We start from the raw sequence: 17,971 nt of genomic DNA on the forward strand, positions 1-17,971 counted from the left end.
TCAGAAAGAATGAATGCTGCATATGCGAAAGCGTTTTCAAATACAGAAACAAAGCATACTGCACAATTTGTCTTTGTCAAAATGAAGGTATTGTACGTTCAATGGTTCAACGTACAATGTACAGAAGTTCCTTTATTTAAAGATACAAAAGACATATCCTTTAGGGGGCCAAGCACAAAGGCATCAAACCAAATTGATCATTTTTGAACTAAAAATCTTTTCTGCTAATCTTTAGTTTTAGATCGGATACATTTTCAATACGTTACTTTATAGTATATTGTATGTTCGAATATGGTCCTGTTCACAGACGTTTTCTTTTAGCTCAGAGCTAAACTACGAGGCAACGTTTGCAAATTCGGGTCTACAGTTGACTTTTGATTACAGATTTTAATCGTTTACAAAAATGTCTGAGAAAAAAATGTCATATTCTTCAATGTTGCACCTTATAAGAATTCATGACTAGGTTCTAGCTGGCTGGATTAGTTTTCACACAGCTAGAGAAACTACAAGCAATATCCCCATTTTCCAAAAAGCACAGATTTATCTATTCTTCTTCAATTAATCACTCTATCCTGGTCAGCATCCAGAGCCAGAATCTCAAGCACACCGGACACAAGAGGCTCATTCACACCTTTCAAGTTGGGTTTAGAGTCAGCAAAAGTGCAAAATTCACAAGTTCAGTTTAAATACATGGTTATTTGTGGTTCAAATAATAAAAACATTCCAGTAGGCGTTGAGGATTGGCTAATCTACGTCGCTCCTATGTGTGAATGTGTTTGTTCCCGGTGCCCTGCAGTCGACTGTGGTGCCATTCAGGGTGTATTCACACCTCACGCATAGTGTTCCCAGAACATGCTCAACGCTGACCTGGATAAAATGATTACTGGTGAATGAAGGGGTTCATTTTGGAATCTTGAAATGTTTTTTAATGTTCTTCAGAAGATTCAAGGTTGTCCAAGAATCTTTAAAGGTGCTAAGAAAAAAAACCCCAAACAAAACAAGCAGATCATTTTCATGAGCAATCACAAGCAGGTGCAAGATCTGAAAGATCTATTCATCTACTGCTCATTCCATACTGGAGGTGAACAGGTCACCAGGGTGCCATCACTCACACCACTGGCTGGACAAGTGGATATCCAACATTCAAACACATGACAGCCACAGCTAGTCTGTCCCTTTGTCAGATTGGTCAGATCTCAGACAAAATACCCCGACAAATATCAAGCAGCCGAGGCTGGTCTTAATGATGTGAAAAAGACTTGACATTGTCAAATTGCCCAAAACCTGTTTTGTCTCCTGAACCCACTCTTCGATTGAGAGACTCTAATGAGGTCCAGCAAAAGCACCGAAGAAATCTGTTATGATTGACAGGGTCAGAACGAGGACCTGCTATCATGCCGATGTTGTAGACAGCCGAGATCAGAGTTCTTGGATCAAAAGTGTTTTTGTGTTAATGGATTCCTAGATTCGCTCAACCACAGATGTGTCTTCCGGCTAAGAAATATGCCTCAGTGGGTACACCCTACCTTCTGGAAGGCACTCTTGTTAATCACCAGTAGCTGCTGATGTTCACAAAGTTTCATTAAAATGAAATTTACAGTGCTTCTTTTGAACTTTTTAACCCAAAGCTGGATTCTTCAAAAAAGTGGTTAATCCACAACATCCCAAAAGAATATTTGCTAAGTGTAAATATGTCTCCCAGTACAAACTTTACAGTTTAGCTATACCATTTACGTTTGTTTTTTTTACTCCTTATGCTGCAATCCGTTGTACTTGGAATTCGGAAAAACCTCGACCTCTGACAAGGAAAAGTGCAATGGAATGGTCAGTGGAAAAGTCGAAATCCCAGGTCAGGAATAAACACACCTGACGTCCGAATAAAGGGGCAAGGTGGCTTAGTGGTTTGCACACTTGCCTCGCATCTCCGGGGTTGGGAGGTTCGAATCCCGCCTCCACCCCGTGTACACGTAGCTTGCATTTCCCCCCAATGCTTGGGGGTTTCCTCTGGGTACTCCAGTCCAAAGATATGCATTTCCAAATTGTCTGTAGTGTTTGAATGGGTGTGCGATTGTGCCCTGGAAGGGTTGGAAGGGTGTCCCACACCTTGTGACCCAAGTTCCCTGGGATAGGCTCCAGGCTCCCCTCTGACCTTGTGTAGGATAATCAGTATGGAAAATGGAGGACTGTCAAAACAATATGGTGTCGAACACTGACTATGTTTACATGGACAGCAGTAATCTAATTATTGACCTTACTCTGAGTAAGACAATATTGTGATTAAGGAGTTTACATGAGTCGCTTTTAGAATATTCTTCTCATGTACCCATTTTACATGTTATAGAACATAGTTCGATTAACAGCACACGTCATTACGTCACCGCGCCACGCCGTCCGACGTCTCTCCAGAATTTCACGTTTCAACATACAGTTTGTCTTCGTTATGGTACCGTATACAGTTTTGGGTGTTTTTATTTAAAATTTTTACAAACGCTTCAACTGCGGTTAATTATTTGTCATGCTGTACATGCAAATAGACGACTGCTTGAAACCGTGGGCTGCGTCCCAAATTGCGTACTTACCTACTATATAGTAGCCGAGATACATGTATGTCGTCTACTACAGGCCTATCGTACGTGGTTTGGGACGCAGCCGTGCTCTCTTGTTTGCCGTAAAACTGTTGAGCACTGTTGTGTGTGATCGTGTCCTGTCACACAATGCGGTGAAAACTCTCACACGACGTTCATAATGTGATTAAGGTGTGTACATATCTGTAATACACGTCGATAATGCGACTAAAACAGGAATACTCCACATGTCTTAATTCGATTTGTATTTACTTCGAGTATGACCTTAATCAGATTAAGGTCATTAAAAATGGCTGTTTACATGGTAGTTTCTTAATCAGAGTATTGTCTTAATCTTTAATTGTGTTAATATCGGATTATTGTTGTCCATGTAAACGTACTGACTGACACTAAACAGCATTGGTTTTGCATTGTTTACTCTGCAAATAAAATTCGATTTTACTCGATATGTAGCCTTTGTCTTGTGAAAAGGTGTTTTAACTACATTGTACGTTTCGATTTTTAACATAATCCCGTTGTTTTCAGGATGATATTATTAAAGTGATTAGACAGTTGTGATGAGTAGTTTTTATAAGCAAAGAGGACGTCGTTTCTAATTGACTAATCGTGAAGAAATCATTCATGTAGATCTTCTTTGTATCTTAGTCAAAGGGACTAGCCATTCAAAAATGAGCTTTTTTGGGCATTCATGGTTTTTTTTTTTTCCCGAGCGGAAACACTGGAATGGGTTTAGATCGGAACTTGGAAATTTTCCAAGTACAAATACAGTTCCAAATACAATGGATTACAGGTTTACTATGGTGATACAGGATATACCTGAAAACTAAGCTTTTTATGAGCCAGTAGAAAATAAGAATCTCTTTGGTTGGTTAAAAAAAATAAAAATAAAATGGAGGAGCTGCTTATTACATTTATGGCATTTGGCAGACACCCTTATCCAGAGTGACTTACATATATCTCATTTATACAACTGAGTAGTTGAGGGTTAGGGGCCTTGGTCAAGGGCCCAACAGTGGCAGCTTGGTGCTGCTTGGATTTGAACTTATGACCTTCCAGTCAGATGGCCAATGTCTTAACCACTAAGCTACCACTGCCCCCAGCCTACCAGACTTTTGCTTGGTGCCAATCTGGAACGAAAACAATTAGCCATCTTGTTCATCGACATGCGTTAGGTGTTTTAAAATGTCTGGTTGTGTGGTAAAATCTGATTTTTTTTTTCTTGTAGCAACTTCGGCATCTCTAATGTCCCAGTCAACAAAGCTAGTTAGATAGTAAACAGCTCATTGATGAAACCATTATTATCGAATCATAAGCAAATCATATTCTGTGAAGACCCAAGTTGTTGACGGGTTGATGGTGTTATTATTTATTTTACAGGACTGAAGCAGGCTTGTGTTGATGTGAAGTGTGTATGGCAGTAAAAGCAGGCTTGTTTGTTTGTTTCTCGCTCTTCTGCAGTGAGAAGTTAGCCTTGGGTCCCAAATTAGAGCACAGCTTGGGGGCTTAGCATCACTGGTGATAAAGCATATCCATACAACTGCACACACACACACACACACACACACACACACTGAAGCTGAAGTGTTAATTCATGGCTTTACACACAGAATGTAAGTGAGAAGACGTGCTGAATGGTTGAGTTTAAATCCTTCCAGAAACAAACGTTCATATCACATCGTGTATAGGAATATCCTATCCTAAGGAACGAATTGGTGATGTGTGGCAGACTGAGAAAACCCTTTTGACTTTTTTCCTCTATAAATACAGTAGTTCAAGCACATGTAAATAAAATTGCATTTAAAGATTTCATCCTCACATGTTTCTCAGGTCTGTATTATCTGTATTATGAGGTCTGTATTATCACGTCAGTTCTTTTTGCGTTACCTGCTTCGCCGCACACATTTGGGATGAAAGACCAACACGGCTCACTTTGAACAGCGCTGTCTCGCACCGTAATGCCCTGCTTCACACCTCTCACAGCCGTCCTGTCCTCACTTTTGCTTCTTTGCCCTCGCTTCTTTTTCTCTGGAGAGGCTGAAAGTAGAACAGAGGTGTTCAGAAGGAGACAGAGCAAGTACGTGTAAAATAGGACAATACTGGCAAAGAGACAGAGAGACAGATCTGTTTCTGTTAGCACTACTTGATCACCTGCTGCTCAGTTAGCATGACAGAAAGTACATGCAGCAAAATGTAATACCTACATTTTATTCCATTCAATTAAACGCGCATTTCTTCACATGTCCTACTGAGCGTGTGTTCCTGTTTTAAAGTAGCGTACCTTTAATGGCCGTTGCTTCACAGAAGTATGTCTCCGATGTCACGCCATGGTTTTAATGCCTGGAAAATATACAATCTGCTCTATAGTTTATAACGATTCTTCTTGTACGTTTGTTTAAATTGTGTTTTGCAATAAAACCTAGGAAAAGGTGAAACTGCTACATTTTCTATATTTGTGGAACAAACACTATTAAATAGGAGCTAATCATCTGTGAGAGTAGATGAATTAGGGAAACACAAGACATCAGTCGACTTGGACAGAACAGTCTGCCAATCGTTTGCGTTTGCGTCCTTACAGGATTACTAATCTGCACAAAATTGAGAAAATCTCCATTCAAATGGGGCTTCATGTCATGCGTTTCCTTTGGAAATAAGTGCTTTCCTGTTGCATTGTTATTTGCTAGGCTAACGTGCCTTACAACCAACTACGCCACTCTACAATGTTTCAGATGTTAATAACAAATATTTAGAATATAGATCTTGCCATATTCATCTTTCAGGAAGTGAAGCATACAGTCATTTTGGCGGTGCCCTGGGAAAACCCTTAGGTGGTGAAATTTTGACATTTTCTACTACATATAGTGAACAATACTACAGACTTTCCTGAACTGAAATATGTTTCTCTTCTGCAAAAAAAAAAATTAAAAAGTGAAGCGCTACCATTTTAAAGTCCGTGTTACGAAATCCAGGGAGTCGGATGCAAGTGCAGAAGTCTTTAGGATAAGCAATTAATGAACAAATAAAGACAAGAAAATGATTATTTTTTTAAATAAAAAACTAGAACAACTAAAACAAAGAATTGAAACTGCAAGTCAGGGCAAGGCAAGGGGAATTCAACACGAAAACCAAAAGTACTCACGGCGCAAATACAACAACATATAGTAACAATACAACATAATGCTTGGCAGCTAAGGAGAAAAAACACAGAACTTCAAAAGGGTAACTAATTTAGGGGGACACAAAACAGGTAGTGAGGCAGACAACAAGGAGAGAATTTTTTATTTTTTTTAATGTGAGTGAGGGTACCCTCTGGTGGTTTAGGGGGGGATATTGTCCATAACAGTCTAAGGTGTAAGTCTAACAGTAAAGACGGAGACTCGTGAACATTTCGACATGAAGTATCTGATTCCAAATGGATTAGGTTTATGCCGGTTTTGCTATGGCTTGTAGAGTTCCAACAACTTCATCAAAGTATGACGTACACTGTGTCAGGAAACCACACTTACCAGTAGCTAAACATTTAAACATTTAACAGTTTGTGGTTTCTTAAAGTTCCATAAGGCAGAAAAACCTACTTTTGTCCAAAAACTGATCGTTTGTCTTTTTCGGATGTTTGCCAGAATTCGCTCGCAGCAACACATGATGGGTTTTCTACCACCGCCACACATTTACACACTCACGCGGTCTACTGTTAGCTAACTAAGTTATTGTTGATATTTTACTACCGCACTGTTTGTAGTGTTATTGATTTCATAAAAGGGACCAGGATTATTAAAAGGATTTAGAGTGGCTCTGCTACAAAAGCAGTGTAACCCCAGCAAAAGGCTGATTTTTGTGTTTTAATGGCTGTTTTTTTGTTGTTGTTGTTGTGGTTTTTTTGGCTCCTGTTTTATAAGCCTTAGTGGATGGGTTCAAATTACAGGGGAAAAAAATATTTCAAGAATTCTAGTCATTTTTGGTTTTTATATACAGTAAACAAACAAGCGTGAAAACCATAAAGACACTATATAAACCATATTTTGTGTAAAAATATCAGAAAAACACCTGATTACAGTCCTTATCGCAGCCATCTTGACAGGAACATAAAATTGTTCTCTGTTCTATGGTTCACTCATTATTTCTTTCTCTTTTTATTATTGAGATTTTGAGATTTAATCTGGTAGGAAACATAAGCAAAAAGTTCCCAGAGCCTGTACATTTAAACACACCATCCCCCACAGAACACCGATGTTTACGTCTACACTAACTTATAACGTCTCGTTTGTGCCGTATAGACGTAAATATCCTACGACAGTCAAAATATGGTTTAATCGTTTCTTTTCTTTTGATAACCGCTTTAATTGTTTAAGTGGTTTTGTGCTTGCTGCTATGAGAAGAGTCTTTTGTTTAGTGCGCCGCAGCACTGGAGCTCCCGGACTAATGAAGTGCAATAACGGGTGTGTTTTTCATTACGGCCCGCTGCTGGGGAATGCGTTTGTGTGGCGTAACGGCCCTCAGAGCGGCAGCTTCATCCCTAATCACCAACCCTTCCTTTTATTACAGGAAACTAATGAAATCGTGGCTATTAAGAAGTTCAAGGACAGTGAAGGTAAGACGCTGATAAAGTGACACTAACAGAGAACACAATCAAAGGGGAATCGATTAATAGGAAAATGCCTTTTATTAAATTTACAGAGGCGTCTTCGGTATCTGCTCCATTTCCTCAACCTTGAAGGAATTTATCAAGTAATTACAAAGTAATTACATATTACTCTGAGGCTCTCAGAGCTTCCAGATAAATGATCAGATTGCTGTAGGACAATTTGGGCTCTTTTTTGACACATCGAAAATATTGCAGTGCACCAATACAGAAGTGCAGCTTCTAGCAAAATCATTTCTGCCTACTATTTTTCGACACATTGCAGCTTGATCGTTTCTCATATTGTAGTACTTGGCATATTTTTTGCCTGACGATTCAAATATAAGAAAAGCAAGGTCATAGGTCTAACTTAAAAAGGCATTTTCTCAGTTCTGTGTCGTGTTTTTATGCATCACTTCTACTTTATACCGGGACTAAGTAATATTAGTTCGTAATATTTCATCAGTACGTCAGAGTGTAATGTGTAATGAAATTATACTATTCGCCAGACTGTGCTGAGAAAGATGGCTACAACAGTAAAATCAACTTTTCTATCGATTTAAATTCAATACGATAGGTATCGTCCCAAAGCAGACTTACAGAAATCAGATTGTAGTAGATTTAGATCAGGTCTAAGTCTATTTGAATATGTGTTCAGATACAATGTCGTTATATGAATGTGCTTAGAATGTAATGTAAAAAAAAATAATAAAAAAAATCATTGGATATACTCTGTTTTGCTGATAAGACAAATTGAGTTGTCTGCATTTAAGGGAACAGTCTGGCCAAAAGTCAGATTTATTCATTAGTCATTAATCCTACAAGTTTCCAAGTTAGATATTTACCAAGTTTATATGTAAACTTGGCAAGCTTATATGTACCAGTTGAGCAGTATTACACATTAAAGGTTGCATAGACTAGTCAACTAATACATTCATTATACAGTATTCATGGGTGGTGGATGAAACAGTGCAGCAGATGGTAAAGAGAGCAGAGATGGACATGAGCTTCCATGCTGCGCACTCTCAGTTCCAGAGCCATATCTGCATGCGGGTGCGTTTTAAGAATTGATACGCTCTTTAATAGTGTAATATGATACACTTTATGTGATAATATGATATGATTTCTTGCACTGAATTATTTATTTTCATTATTAACAGTGTAGCCTAAAAAACATTGAAGCTGGATATTTACTTTCTCGCCAGTGTACGGTGGTTAACTGGAATTACATGTTCTTTTGCTGTTCTTTATCAGCACTAATACAACAGCTTAAAATTGGCCTGAATTACCGCTTTAACTATGGAAAAAACGACTAGTCACCTACATTTTTGAATTTCTGGTCTAATATTAAAAATTAGTAATCGTTCCCACCATAGGACGAACTGTTATCTACAAAAAAATTAACAAAGGGAAGTCACAGAGCTAAAAAACCGTTGTAGGTCCATTTTGAAGAAGAATCACTTTGTTTCTCAGCAGATAGTTCGGTGTGTAAGTGTGTCTCAGCGTTTCATAGTACTTTAGATGTGATTTGGATGATAAGTGATTTTTAGTATTACAGACTTATGTTGCTGATTAATGAAACTGCATGTCTAAATTATATTTTTGAGCCTTTCAGTACGTACTTTTTGGGCTACGTTAGCCATCTGGCTCCAGTGCAAACACGAAAAAGAGAACTTCAGCCACCGAACATGTCTCGGTTAAGGTGGAGATAACATTTATGGTTGAACTCTCACTTCAATACAGATGTAGACTTCTGTAGCTTGTAGGCAGAACCCTACCCTGAGACTTCTCTGTAGTTTAATGAGCTCAGGTGGGTGTGTATCTATGTAGGACAGGCATAAACAATAACCAGTAGCACTTCTGGGAGCCTTGTGCACTCCCTTTATCTTTTTTTTAAATGTAATATTAAAGTCCTGATGTTTTCCTCATGCAGAGAACGAGGATGTGAAGGAGACGACGCTGCGGGAGCTGAAGATGCTCCGCACACTCAAGCAGGAAAACATTGTGGAGTTGAAGGAGGCGTTCCGGCGCCGGGGGAAACTCTACCTGGTGTTTGAGTATGTGGAGAAGGTACACACAGGGAAGCCGCTCTGTGGGACGCTTCAGTTCAGCTCAAGTCTGTGACTTTAATTTTAGCAAAACATCTATTTTGTGAACTACGTTATTGACAGTGCAAATGAAGCCAAAGGTGTCTACACACTAATAATGCATGTACACAATAACAGAGAGAGGAATATTTAATTGAAATGCAATCTTATTTGGAATGCTTTACACAAGAATTTCCTGTGGAAAACACCCAGACATCGATCCTTTGCAGATAACAAATGAAAGCTACACAACATTCACATACAACAGACACATTTTCTGAAATGACATCCTCAGATATGTTCTTACTTAAGGCTTTCTTTTTCTTATGTTCTTACTTAGGTCCTCACTTTTTATGTTCTTACTTAGGTCCTCACTTTTCGTTATGTTCTTATTTAGGTCTTCACTTTTCTCTTTGGTCTTACTTAGGTCCTCACTTTTATATATATATATATATATATATATATATATATATATATATATATATATATATATATATATATATATATATATATATGTTCTTACTTAGGTCCTCACTTTTCTTTATGTTCTTACTTAGGTCCTCACTTTTCTCTATGTTCTTACTTAGGTCCTCACTTTTCTGTATGTTCTTACTTAGGTCCTCACTTTTCTGTATGTTCTTACTTAGGTCCTCACTTTTCTTTATGTTCTTACTTAGGTCCTTACTTTTCTATATGTTCTTAGGTCATCACTTTTCTGTATGTTCTTACTTAGGTCCTCACTTTTCTGTATGTTCTTACTTAGGTCCTCACTTTTCTTTATGTTCTTGCTTAGGTCCTCAATTTTCTATATGTTCTTACAGTACTTAGGTCCTCACTTTTCTGTATGTTCTTACTTAGGTCCTCACTTTTCTTTATGTTCTTGCTTAGGTCCTCAATTTTCTATATGTTCTTACAGTACTTAGGTCCTCACTTTTCTGTATGTTCTCACTTAGGTCCTCACTTTTCCTTATGCTCTTACTTAGAGTCCTTTATACTCACTGAATTGAAAACACATACATACCAGCAGTACAGTAACAAAAGTAGGAATGAAAGAATTAGTGCATCAGTTCTTTTTTGTGTGTTTCCCTAAATACGTATAACGTTCTGTAGCTGTAACTCTTGAAAGGTTTGTTTTGTTGATTTTTTTCTGCTCCCCTTTAAGGCAAGTAAATATTTAACAGCCTTAGGTGCTCAAAATACAAAGCTACATATATATATATATATATATATATATATATATATATATATATATATATATAAACATTTGTTCCTATGACCTCATGCTCTGCATTACTTAACTTGGTCAATGTTTTGTTTGTTATATTTGGACTATATTTTTTTTCTGCTGGTGTAGAACATGCTGGAGTTGCTGGAAGAGCTGCCTAACGGAGTGCCGCCTGACAAAGTGAGGAACTACATCTACCAGCTAATCAAAGCCATCCACTGGTGCCATACGAACGACATAGTACACAGGGGTAAGAGAATGATCTGGGCTGTTGGAGCAATTTGCCAATCATGTTAGAACATTGGCAAGTTTGCAGTTGTAGAATGAGCATGTGGACTGTTTGAGCTCCTCTAGAGCTCCTCTAATGAGCTCTGAGAAGTTCAGCCTGTTTTGTTACAGTAGCTCTGAGCTCTTCAGCATGCTGCGTGTGTCAGAAATGCAGCCTCCTTTAGCTAAACGTAAGACTACAGATGCCCAAACCATCAAGATGACCTATGCTAGATGACCTAGTAAAGTAAAAACAGCACTGGCAGAGGGCTGGGCTTTAACTAGGCCATTGTGGAGGAGCTGTATGCGAAAGTCACTGTCCCACTTACAGGCAGCCTGTTTTCGCTCTTGAGCTCTGAAATTCACCAGCGTCTCTTTTATTTGTGCACCGTAAGGAAATACTGCAGAAAGCATTATCATGACACAAATTTGAAGACGCCACACAAACTTAACTTCCTGGACTTTCGGGAACATCTACAAAGAAATTATAGCAATTATATATTCTTCATTAAATTCCATTTGGTTTAAATGTATTCATGTGAAAACATGGAAATACATGAATACATGAAACATTTTGTCCAAAGTGTGAAGCAAATATAGTTGTGTATTCAGAGTCGAAAAATATTAAAATTCATGATCTGTAAAAATTAACAAATCTGGAATTTATGCAGATGATAATATATTTATCCCAACCGAACCTTTAATTTAAATGATAAATGTACTTGGTGGGTTCGGCGGCTTAGTGTTCAGTACGTTTGCCTCACACCTCCAGAGTTCGGAGTTCAAGTCCCGCCTTCACTCTGTGTGTGCGGAGCTTGCATGTTCTCCCTATGCTTCAGGGGTTTCCTCCAGGTGGTCTTGTTTCCTCCCCCAGTCCAAAGACATTGATGTAGGCTGATTGGTGTTTCCAAATTGTTTGTAGTGTGTGAATGTGTGTACGATTGTGCCCTGTGATTGGTTGGTACCTTGTGCGCTGATAGGCTCCAGGCTCCCTGCGACCCCACGTAGGATAAGCGGTACAGAATATGGCTGGATGTATAAATGTACTTGAATAGTGCTGGCAAATATACATAGGGTTTGGGAATGTATTTACTGTAGTGAAAACATTCTTGGTAAGGAAGATAGAGTTCCACATAGCTAACCAGCAACATGCCAGACATAACATATGTCTAAACATGTCATAAGTGAGGCTGAACAATGGGTTTCAACATTTTCATTCAATGACCTGATTTTCTTTCTTTCTCTCTTTCTCTCTCTTTTTCTTACAGACATTAAGCCAGAAAACCTCCTAATCAGCTCAGAGGACGTGCTCAAGCTGTGTGATTTTGGTGAGTTTGGCTCTCAGAAACGCGGTTGCCTGAAGATATTCTTCAGTGCTCATTAGCAGTGTTAACGATGCAGGTGTGGAATCGCAGAGCAATGGGGAACTAGTTTACCAGAGAATGTTTACCAGAAAATGTTCCAGAGACTAAGAATCTAGTCTAAAGCTCACCTCTGCTGTTTTTCCTTATAAAGTACCTGTAAGGGTATAATAATGTAGAGCACAAAAGTAAAATCTTTTCTCAGAACAAATCTTAGCCATACACTAGTTTGATTGTGTCATCAAGGAGGTGATGAAGGGGCAACGTAACACTTTTGAATAATTCATGAATGCTTTCTACAAAAATGGAATGGAATTTGGCAGCTGCCCTTAGAAATTCCTTTTGCACAACTCGTGAGTCTGGTGTTTGCTAGTGGGGCAAAAAAAAACAAAAAACACCACTAGCGAGATCATTGGGAAATCCAACCATCCATGACTGACACTGTCTGTGTATGCGGAATGTATGCAGAAGAGGGCAGAAAGCAATTTCCTCCATGACGACCAAAATGGGGAGAAAATTGGCAGAAAGATTATAAAAAAATTCAGCTTTAGAGTATAGGTCTGTAGCCACAACTGTGAGAAAAAAGCTGCCAAGCAGATAGCGAGAGACGAGAAGAAGAAAGCAGTTGGCTGTATGACTTGCCAAGCACACAAGGATGTTTCCAAGTGGTTCACATTACCCTAGTGGTTAGGAGGGGTAAAATAGAACAAAATAGCTTCCAATTCACATCGTTTCACTTCAATTATATAGAGATTCCACCTGGAGGATCGTACAGGAGCAGTGATGCACCTGCTCAATCTCAGAAACACTTCGACAGCTACTCTTAACTCACAGTGACAGCTTATTTTGAGCTCTACTGCACACCTGGATATGAGGAGTGGACAAAAAGTGAATGGGCTTAAACTGCAGAAGTTGCCAAATGCACAGGTATCCCTCTGTCAACACATGCAGATCTTTGGTTTCATTTGTAGCACTAATCAGTTCGATCCTGATTGTCTGTGTGGAGTTTCACATGTTCTCCACATATCTACTTGGGCTTCTTCCAGGTTCTCCGGTTTCCTCCTACTTCCCAATAAACATGTAGGTGGATTAGCGATGCAAAATTGCCCCTAGGTGCGATGGAATGGTGCTCCTGGGACAGGATTTGGATCGTGAATTAAATATGAATGAATAAAAATTGTAGCAAGACTAGGTAAGCAAGCCATTTAGCTAAACACAGCTAGCTATTGTGATAACGTACAGACTAATAACGTTGTATATATGATTAGCAATGAAGAAAAACAAGTCATAACATGCAAACACTTAGCATTACCTTTCATTGTTATTGTTGTTGGCTACTTTAGCTTTATTTTAATAATGATTTATTCAGACTGGAACGTCCAGTTTCATTCAGAATCAGTTTTTATATCAGCGAGCGAAGAAGTCAGCAATTATTAAAGCTTGTTAGATCAAAGAGGATGCGGTGTTCAGTTAAGAAAGAATTTTTTTTTCCAGGAATCTTCTGAGAATTCAGCATGAGGGCAATTTTACGCTTGTCTTATTAACACTTAGGGGGGATGGGGGGTGGTGTTTGTTGTCAGTGTTTGTATGTGTGTATGGGTTTGGGCAAGATACAGCAGGTCCTCTGTCTCACACGCCATATTGAGGGCAGGGTGCCAGTCATGGTCTGTTTAAGCTCCAGCCATTTTGTTTCAGCTGCAGCATGCGGGAGCAGACTGCACACACACACACACACACACACACACACACACACACACATGCACACACTGCTGACTGAAGACATGTGCCATTGTTTCCAGTTCGAAATTGAAATCTAAACATACACAGCACCATGCTAACAGACTGTCCTTCATACGTATTGTCCTTTACTTTACTTTATGGTTACTGTATTTGAGGTTTTCTGGTTATTTTACTGGTCACTAATCATTACTAATAAAAACATTAATTCCCTTCTTTCTTTCTTTCTTTCTTTCTCTTCCTTTCTTGTATCCTTCACTCTCAGGTTTCGCACGTGACCTCTCGGAAGGAACAGACGCCAATTACACAGAGTATGTGGCCACCAGGTGGTACCGCTCACCTGAACTACTGCTGGGGTCAGTATTCTCTCTCACGCATGTCTTAATCGTCAAACACTAGCAACCTCAATACTAAGTCCCTGTCCCAAAAATCGTCCTTATGATATGGTGAAATCACGTTGGATGTCGGCATGGTTATTCCGTTATTCCGTTTTCACCATTTTTATAATAGATTAAGATGATAAATGGTCTGCACTTATATAGCGCATTTTTTAACCTTAGCAGGTCTATAAAGCACTCTACACTGGTTCTCATTCACACACCAATGGTAGCAGAGCTGCCATGCAAGGTGCTAGCTTGCCATCTGGAGCAACTTGGGGTTCAGTGTCTTGCCCAAGGACACTTTGGCATGTGGAGTCAGGTGGGCTGGGAATCAAACCGCCAACCCTACGATTAGTGGACAACCTGCTCTACCACCTGAGCCACAGCCGTGTAGTGTAGTATCTATCCGACATAAGCTAGAGTCACTATACTTAGTGTCGACTCAGTTGTGAAGACTCTGGCGTACTGATCAGAAGGTCGTAAGTTCAAGCCGAGGTACCATTTAAGCTGGAAGCTTCAACAAACAAACAATTTTTTTGAGGCCTATAAAGGGACGATACTATTGATTATTTATTTATTTAAGTAATAGTGTCATGTTTATGTAGTTAATAATGCCATTTGATAGTGGGTTTTTTTTTTGTGTGCAAAACATACATCAGCATGATGTATTGTAGTTACATCAAACCATCAGATTGTATCCCTGGACTTAACGCTGTGTGTCGCTCGAACTAATATCGCACAATAAAAATCTAAACCAGTTAGGGTCAGAATTGTGCCTAACTGAGACATGCCTCCATTTTGGGCAAAATTTCAATGTCTGTTTATTTTGTCTGAGGACTGGATACCGTTACATGTGTATAATTCAATGCTGAATACGGTACAGTGAACTCAAGCATACCCTAAATAGTGTCCTGGGACACTCTGTGGCCTTTCTGGAACACTCTTTGACCCTTTGATACTTGCATGAAGTGACACCAAACCAACATTTTTAGGCTCTGTAACATTGTGTGATGGTAGCTAAACTCCCTTGCAAAACTTCACCCCAAGCCACGTTTCTATATTTAAAATACAATGGGGAATGTTATGTAGAACAGATTTTTGCCGAAACTTTTTTTTACATGAAGATGGATGGAAGTCAATTTCACACAAAAACAACAGGCCTTAAACTTTATTATTTCATTATTTAAAGGTTTTCTGTCCTCTCTCTCTCTCTCTCTCTCTCTCTCTCTCTCTCTTTCTCTCTCTCTCTCTCTGACCGTATCGGTCATAACATTGATTTGTTACCACTATCAACCATCACAGCAGAAGTATGGCTATTTACAGTAAAGTATGAATATGCATATGCCCACACACACATAGACACACAGACACACACACACACACACACACACACAGACAGAGTTAAGAGGAGGATTCAAGGGTAAAAATAATACATATCTACTGAGGGTGAGCCATATGGCAAATATACATATCAGGATACTTGGATAGATTTTCAAGCTGCATGATTCATAACTGTTTTATTTATTTATTTAATTATATGCACAAAAATAAACTCGTAAACAAGGTTCAAGAGGGGAAATGATTTCTACTGCTGCCGATCAGCTAATCTGCAGTACTGACAAAACTTATTCTTAGGATATATATACGTCCCAGTTGTGGCATGACTTCGCGAGGACTCAGCTGGAGTTTCTCACTGTGCTTCTATGCTTCAGTGCTTTCTAAGATTGAGTGTATTTGCTAATTTCCTGGAAACTGCGAGCAATTTCGAGTCGATTTTATAACTTTTTCCGCAGCAGAGTTATTCAGTGTGCTGACATCTGTCACGGTGAAGCGGAAACCTTTTATATAGAAGCCGATATAGAAATTCTTTCGCCTTGGGTCAAATCTTCCTAAACACACCACACATAATCTGTTAATTGATTAAGCGAGAAGTTTGTTTTTTTCGATGTTTGTAGTGCAGTCTGGACTTTGGAGTGAATCTAACGTCTGACCATCATACCGTTATGGGCTTGTTGAGCAGCCTCTACTCTTCTGGGAAGGCTTTGCACTAGATTTTGGAGCGTGGCTATGGGGATTTGTGTTCATTCAGCTACCAGAGTGTTAGTGAGTTCAGGCGTTGATGTCGGATGAGGAGGTCTGGAGTGCAGTCGGTGTTGCAGTTCATCCCAAAGTTCAGTGGGGTTGAGGTCGGGGCTCTGTGGAGGACACTTGATAGGACACTTGAGAGACACTGTAACGCTATAGCATACAAAGACATTCTATACAATTGTACACTTTGGGGAAGGCCTGTATATGGTTTTGATGAGCAGGTGTCTACAAACATTTGCCATATACATAGTGTATATTTCAAATATCACAACCAGCATCACTGGATATTATGCACTCAAGAGTTTCCTGCTTAACTGACTTCTTAAAGATGAACCGTATGAGCAAGAAAACATCTGGAAATTCAAAGCAACTCTCTGTTTCTCTCTCAGAGCTCCGTATGGGAAGGCGGTGGACATGTGGTCTGTGGGGTGCATTCTGGGTGAGTTGAGTGACGGACAGCCCTTGTTTCCAGGCGAGAGCGAGATAGATCAACTCTTCACCATACAGAAGGTTCTGGGACCCCTGCCTCCAGAGCAGATGAAGCTTTTCTACAACAACCCCCGCTTCCACGGTCTACGGGTGGGCTCCTGTCTCTCTCCGACGCTCTTTCCATCTCTATTCTTTTCCTCGCTCTCTGTCCTTGATCTTCTCACTCGTCTCTCCAAACACATTCTCACATTCTCTCTCGCTCTCTCTCTCTCTCTCTCCATCTCTCTCTCTCTCTCTCTCTCTCTCTCTCTCTCTCTCTGCCTGGGTTTTCTGTGCTGTGACTGATTGGATTGAGGTGACTCATGCGTAGTTGTATGTGTGTGTGTGTGTGTGTGTGTGTGTGTGTGTGTGAGAACATGTGAGATGCTGGCTCATACCTGCTAACAAAACCCAAGAGCAGGCCGCTGTGCCTGAGTCTCTTCTTCTTCTTCTTCTTCTTCTTCTCTCTCTCTCTTGCTCTCTCTCTCTCTCTCTCTCTTTCTCACACTGTGAATCATATCATTCCTGTTATTTCATAACTCACCAGCTTTGTGCTCTTCAGCTGTTCTACTAGTGATGTAGGTCTGTACTCAAATCAGCAGTTTCCAGTAACTTGGCCATTTGTTTTCACCATCACATATGGATCTGTTTGAACTTTCACCCTGGGGAAATTAGCATTGTTGTTTTTGTGTGCTATGTATAGATATAAATAGATAGATATATAGGTAGATAGATTATAGATTTGCTTGGACATGTGACATAATTCTGATACATACAGACAGATAGATAGATGAGACAGGAATGCACCCTGGATGGGATGTACACACACACACACGCACACACTCACACACACACACTCACACCTAGAGGCAATTTATAGTCACCAAGCCAACATTTTGGAGATGTGGGAGGAAACCGGAGAACCTAGAGGAAACCCACATGGGTGAACATGCACAGAAACTTCACACAGACAGTAATCGAGCTCAGGATCGAACCAGGGATCCTGGAGCTGGGACCCGGCAATGTTACCCGATATCCTGGGGCTTCACATTTTAAAAAAAAAAGAAAGAAAGAAATTTGCAGATAAACTGAACAGTTGAGTAAGTAGTAAATCTAGTAAACATACATTTCTATGTATTCATTCATTTACCCCAAGGA

The 17,971-nt window shown here is 39.5% G+C and overlaps 1 protein-coding gene across 6 annotated transcripts in view; it reads left to right on the plus strand.

The window, feature by feature from the left end:
- Positions 1–17,971, plus strand: part of LOC128619263 (cyclin-dependent kinase-like 5) — a 78,214-nt gene that overhangs the window by 46,174 nt on the left and 14,069 nt on the right. For 5 of the 6 annotated variants that reach the window (XM_053643322.1, XM_053643321.1, XM_053643323.1 and 2 more), the window contains exons 4-9: positions 7,125–7,170; positions 9,134–9,270; positions 10,642–10,762; positions 12,048–12,107; positions 14,143–14,233; positions 16,735–16,924. In XM_053643322.1, coding sequence (XP_053499297.1) covers positions 7,125–7,170; positions 9,134–9,270; positions 10,642–10,762; positions 12,048–12,107; positions 14,143–14,233; positions 16,735–16,924 — 645 coding nt within the window. Of the gene's footprint in view, positions 1–7,124; positions 7,171–9,133; positions 9,271–10,641; positions 10,763–12,047; positions 12,108–12,985; positions 13,068–14,142; positions 14,234–16,734; positions 16,925–17,971 lie in introns of those variants that run through there. The other variant, XM_053643326.1, reaches the window with a different exon arrangement.

The sequence above is a fragment of the Ictalurus furcatus genome, chromosome 15, assembly GCF_023375685.1.
Source record: "Ictalurus furcatus strain D&B chromosome 15, Billie_1.0, whole genome shotgun sequence".
In the NCBI taxonomy this organism is placed as follows: domain Eukaryota; kingdom Metazoa; phylum Chordata; class Actinopteri; order Siluriformes; family Ictaluridae; genus Ictalurus; species Ictalurus furcatus.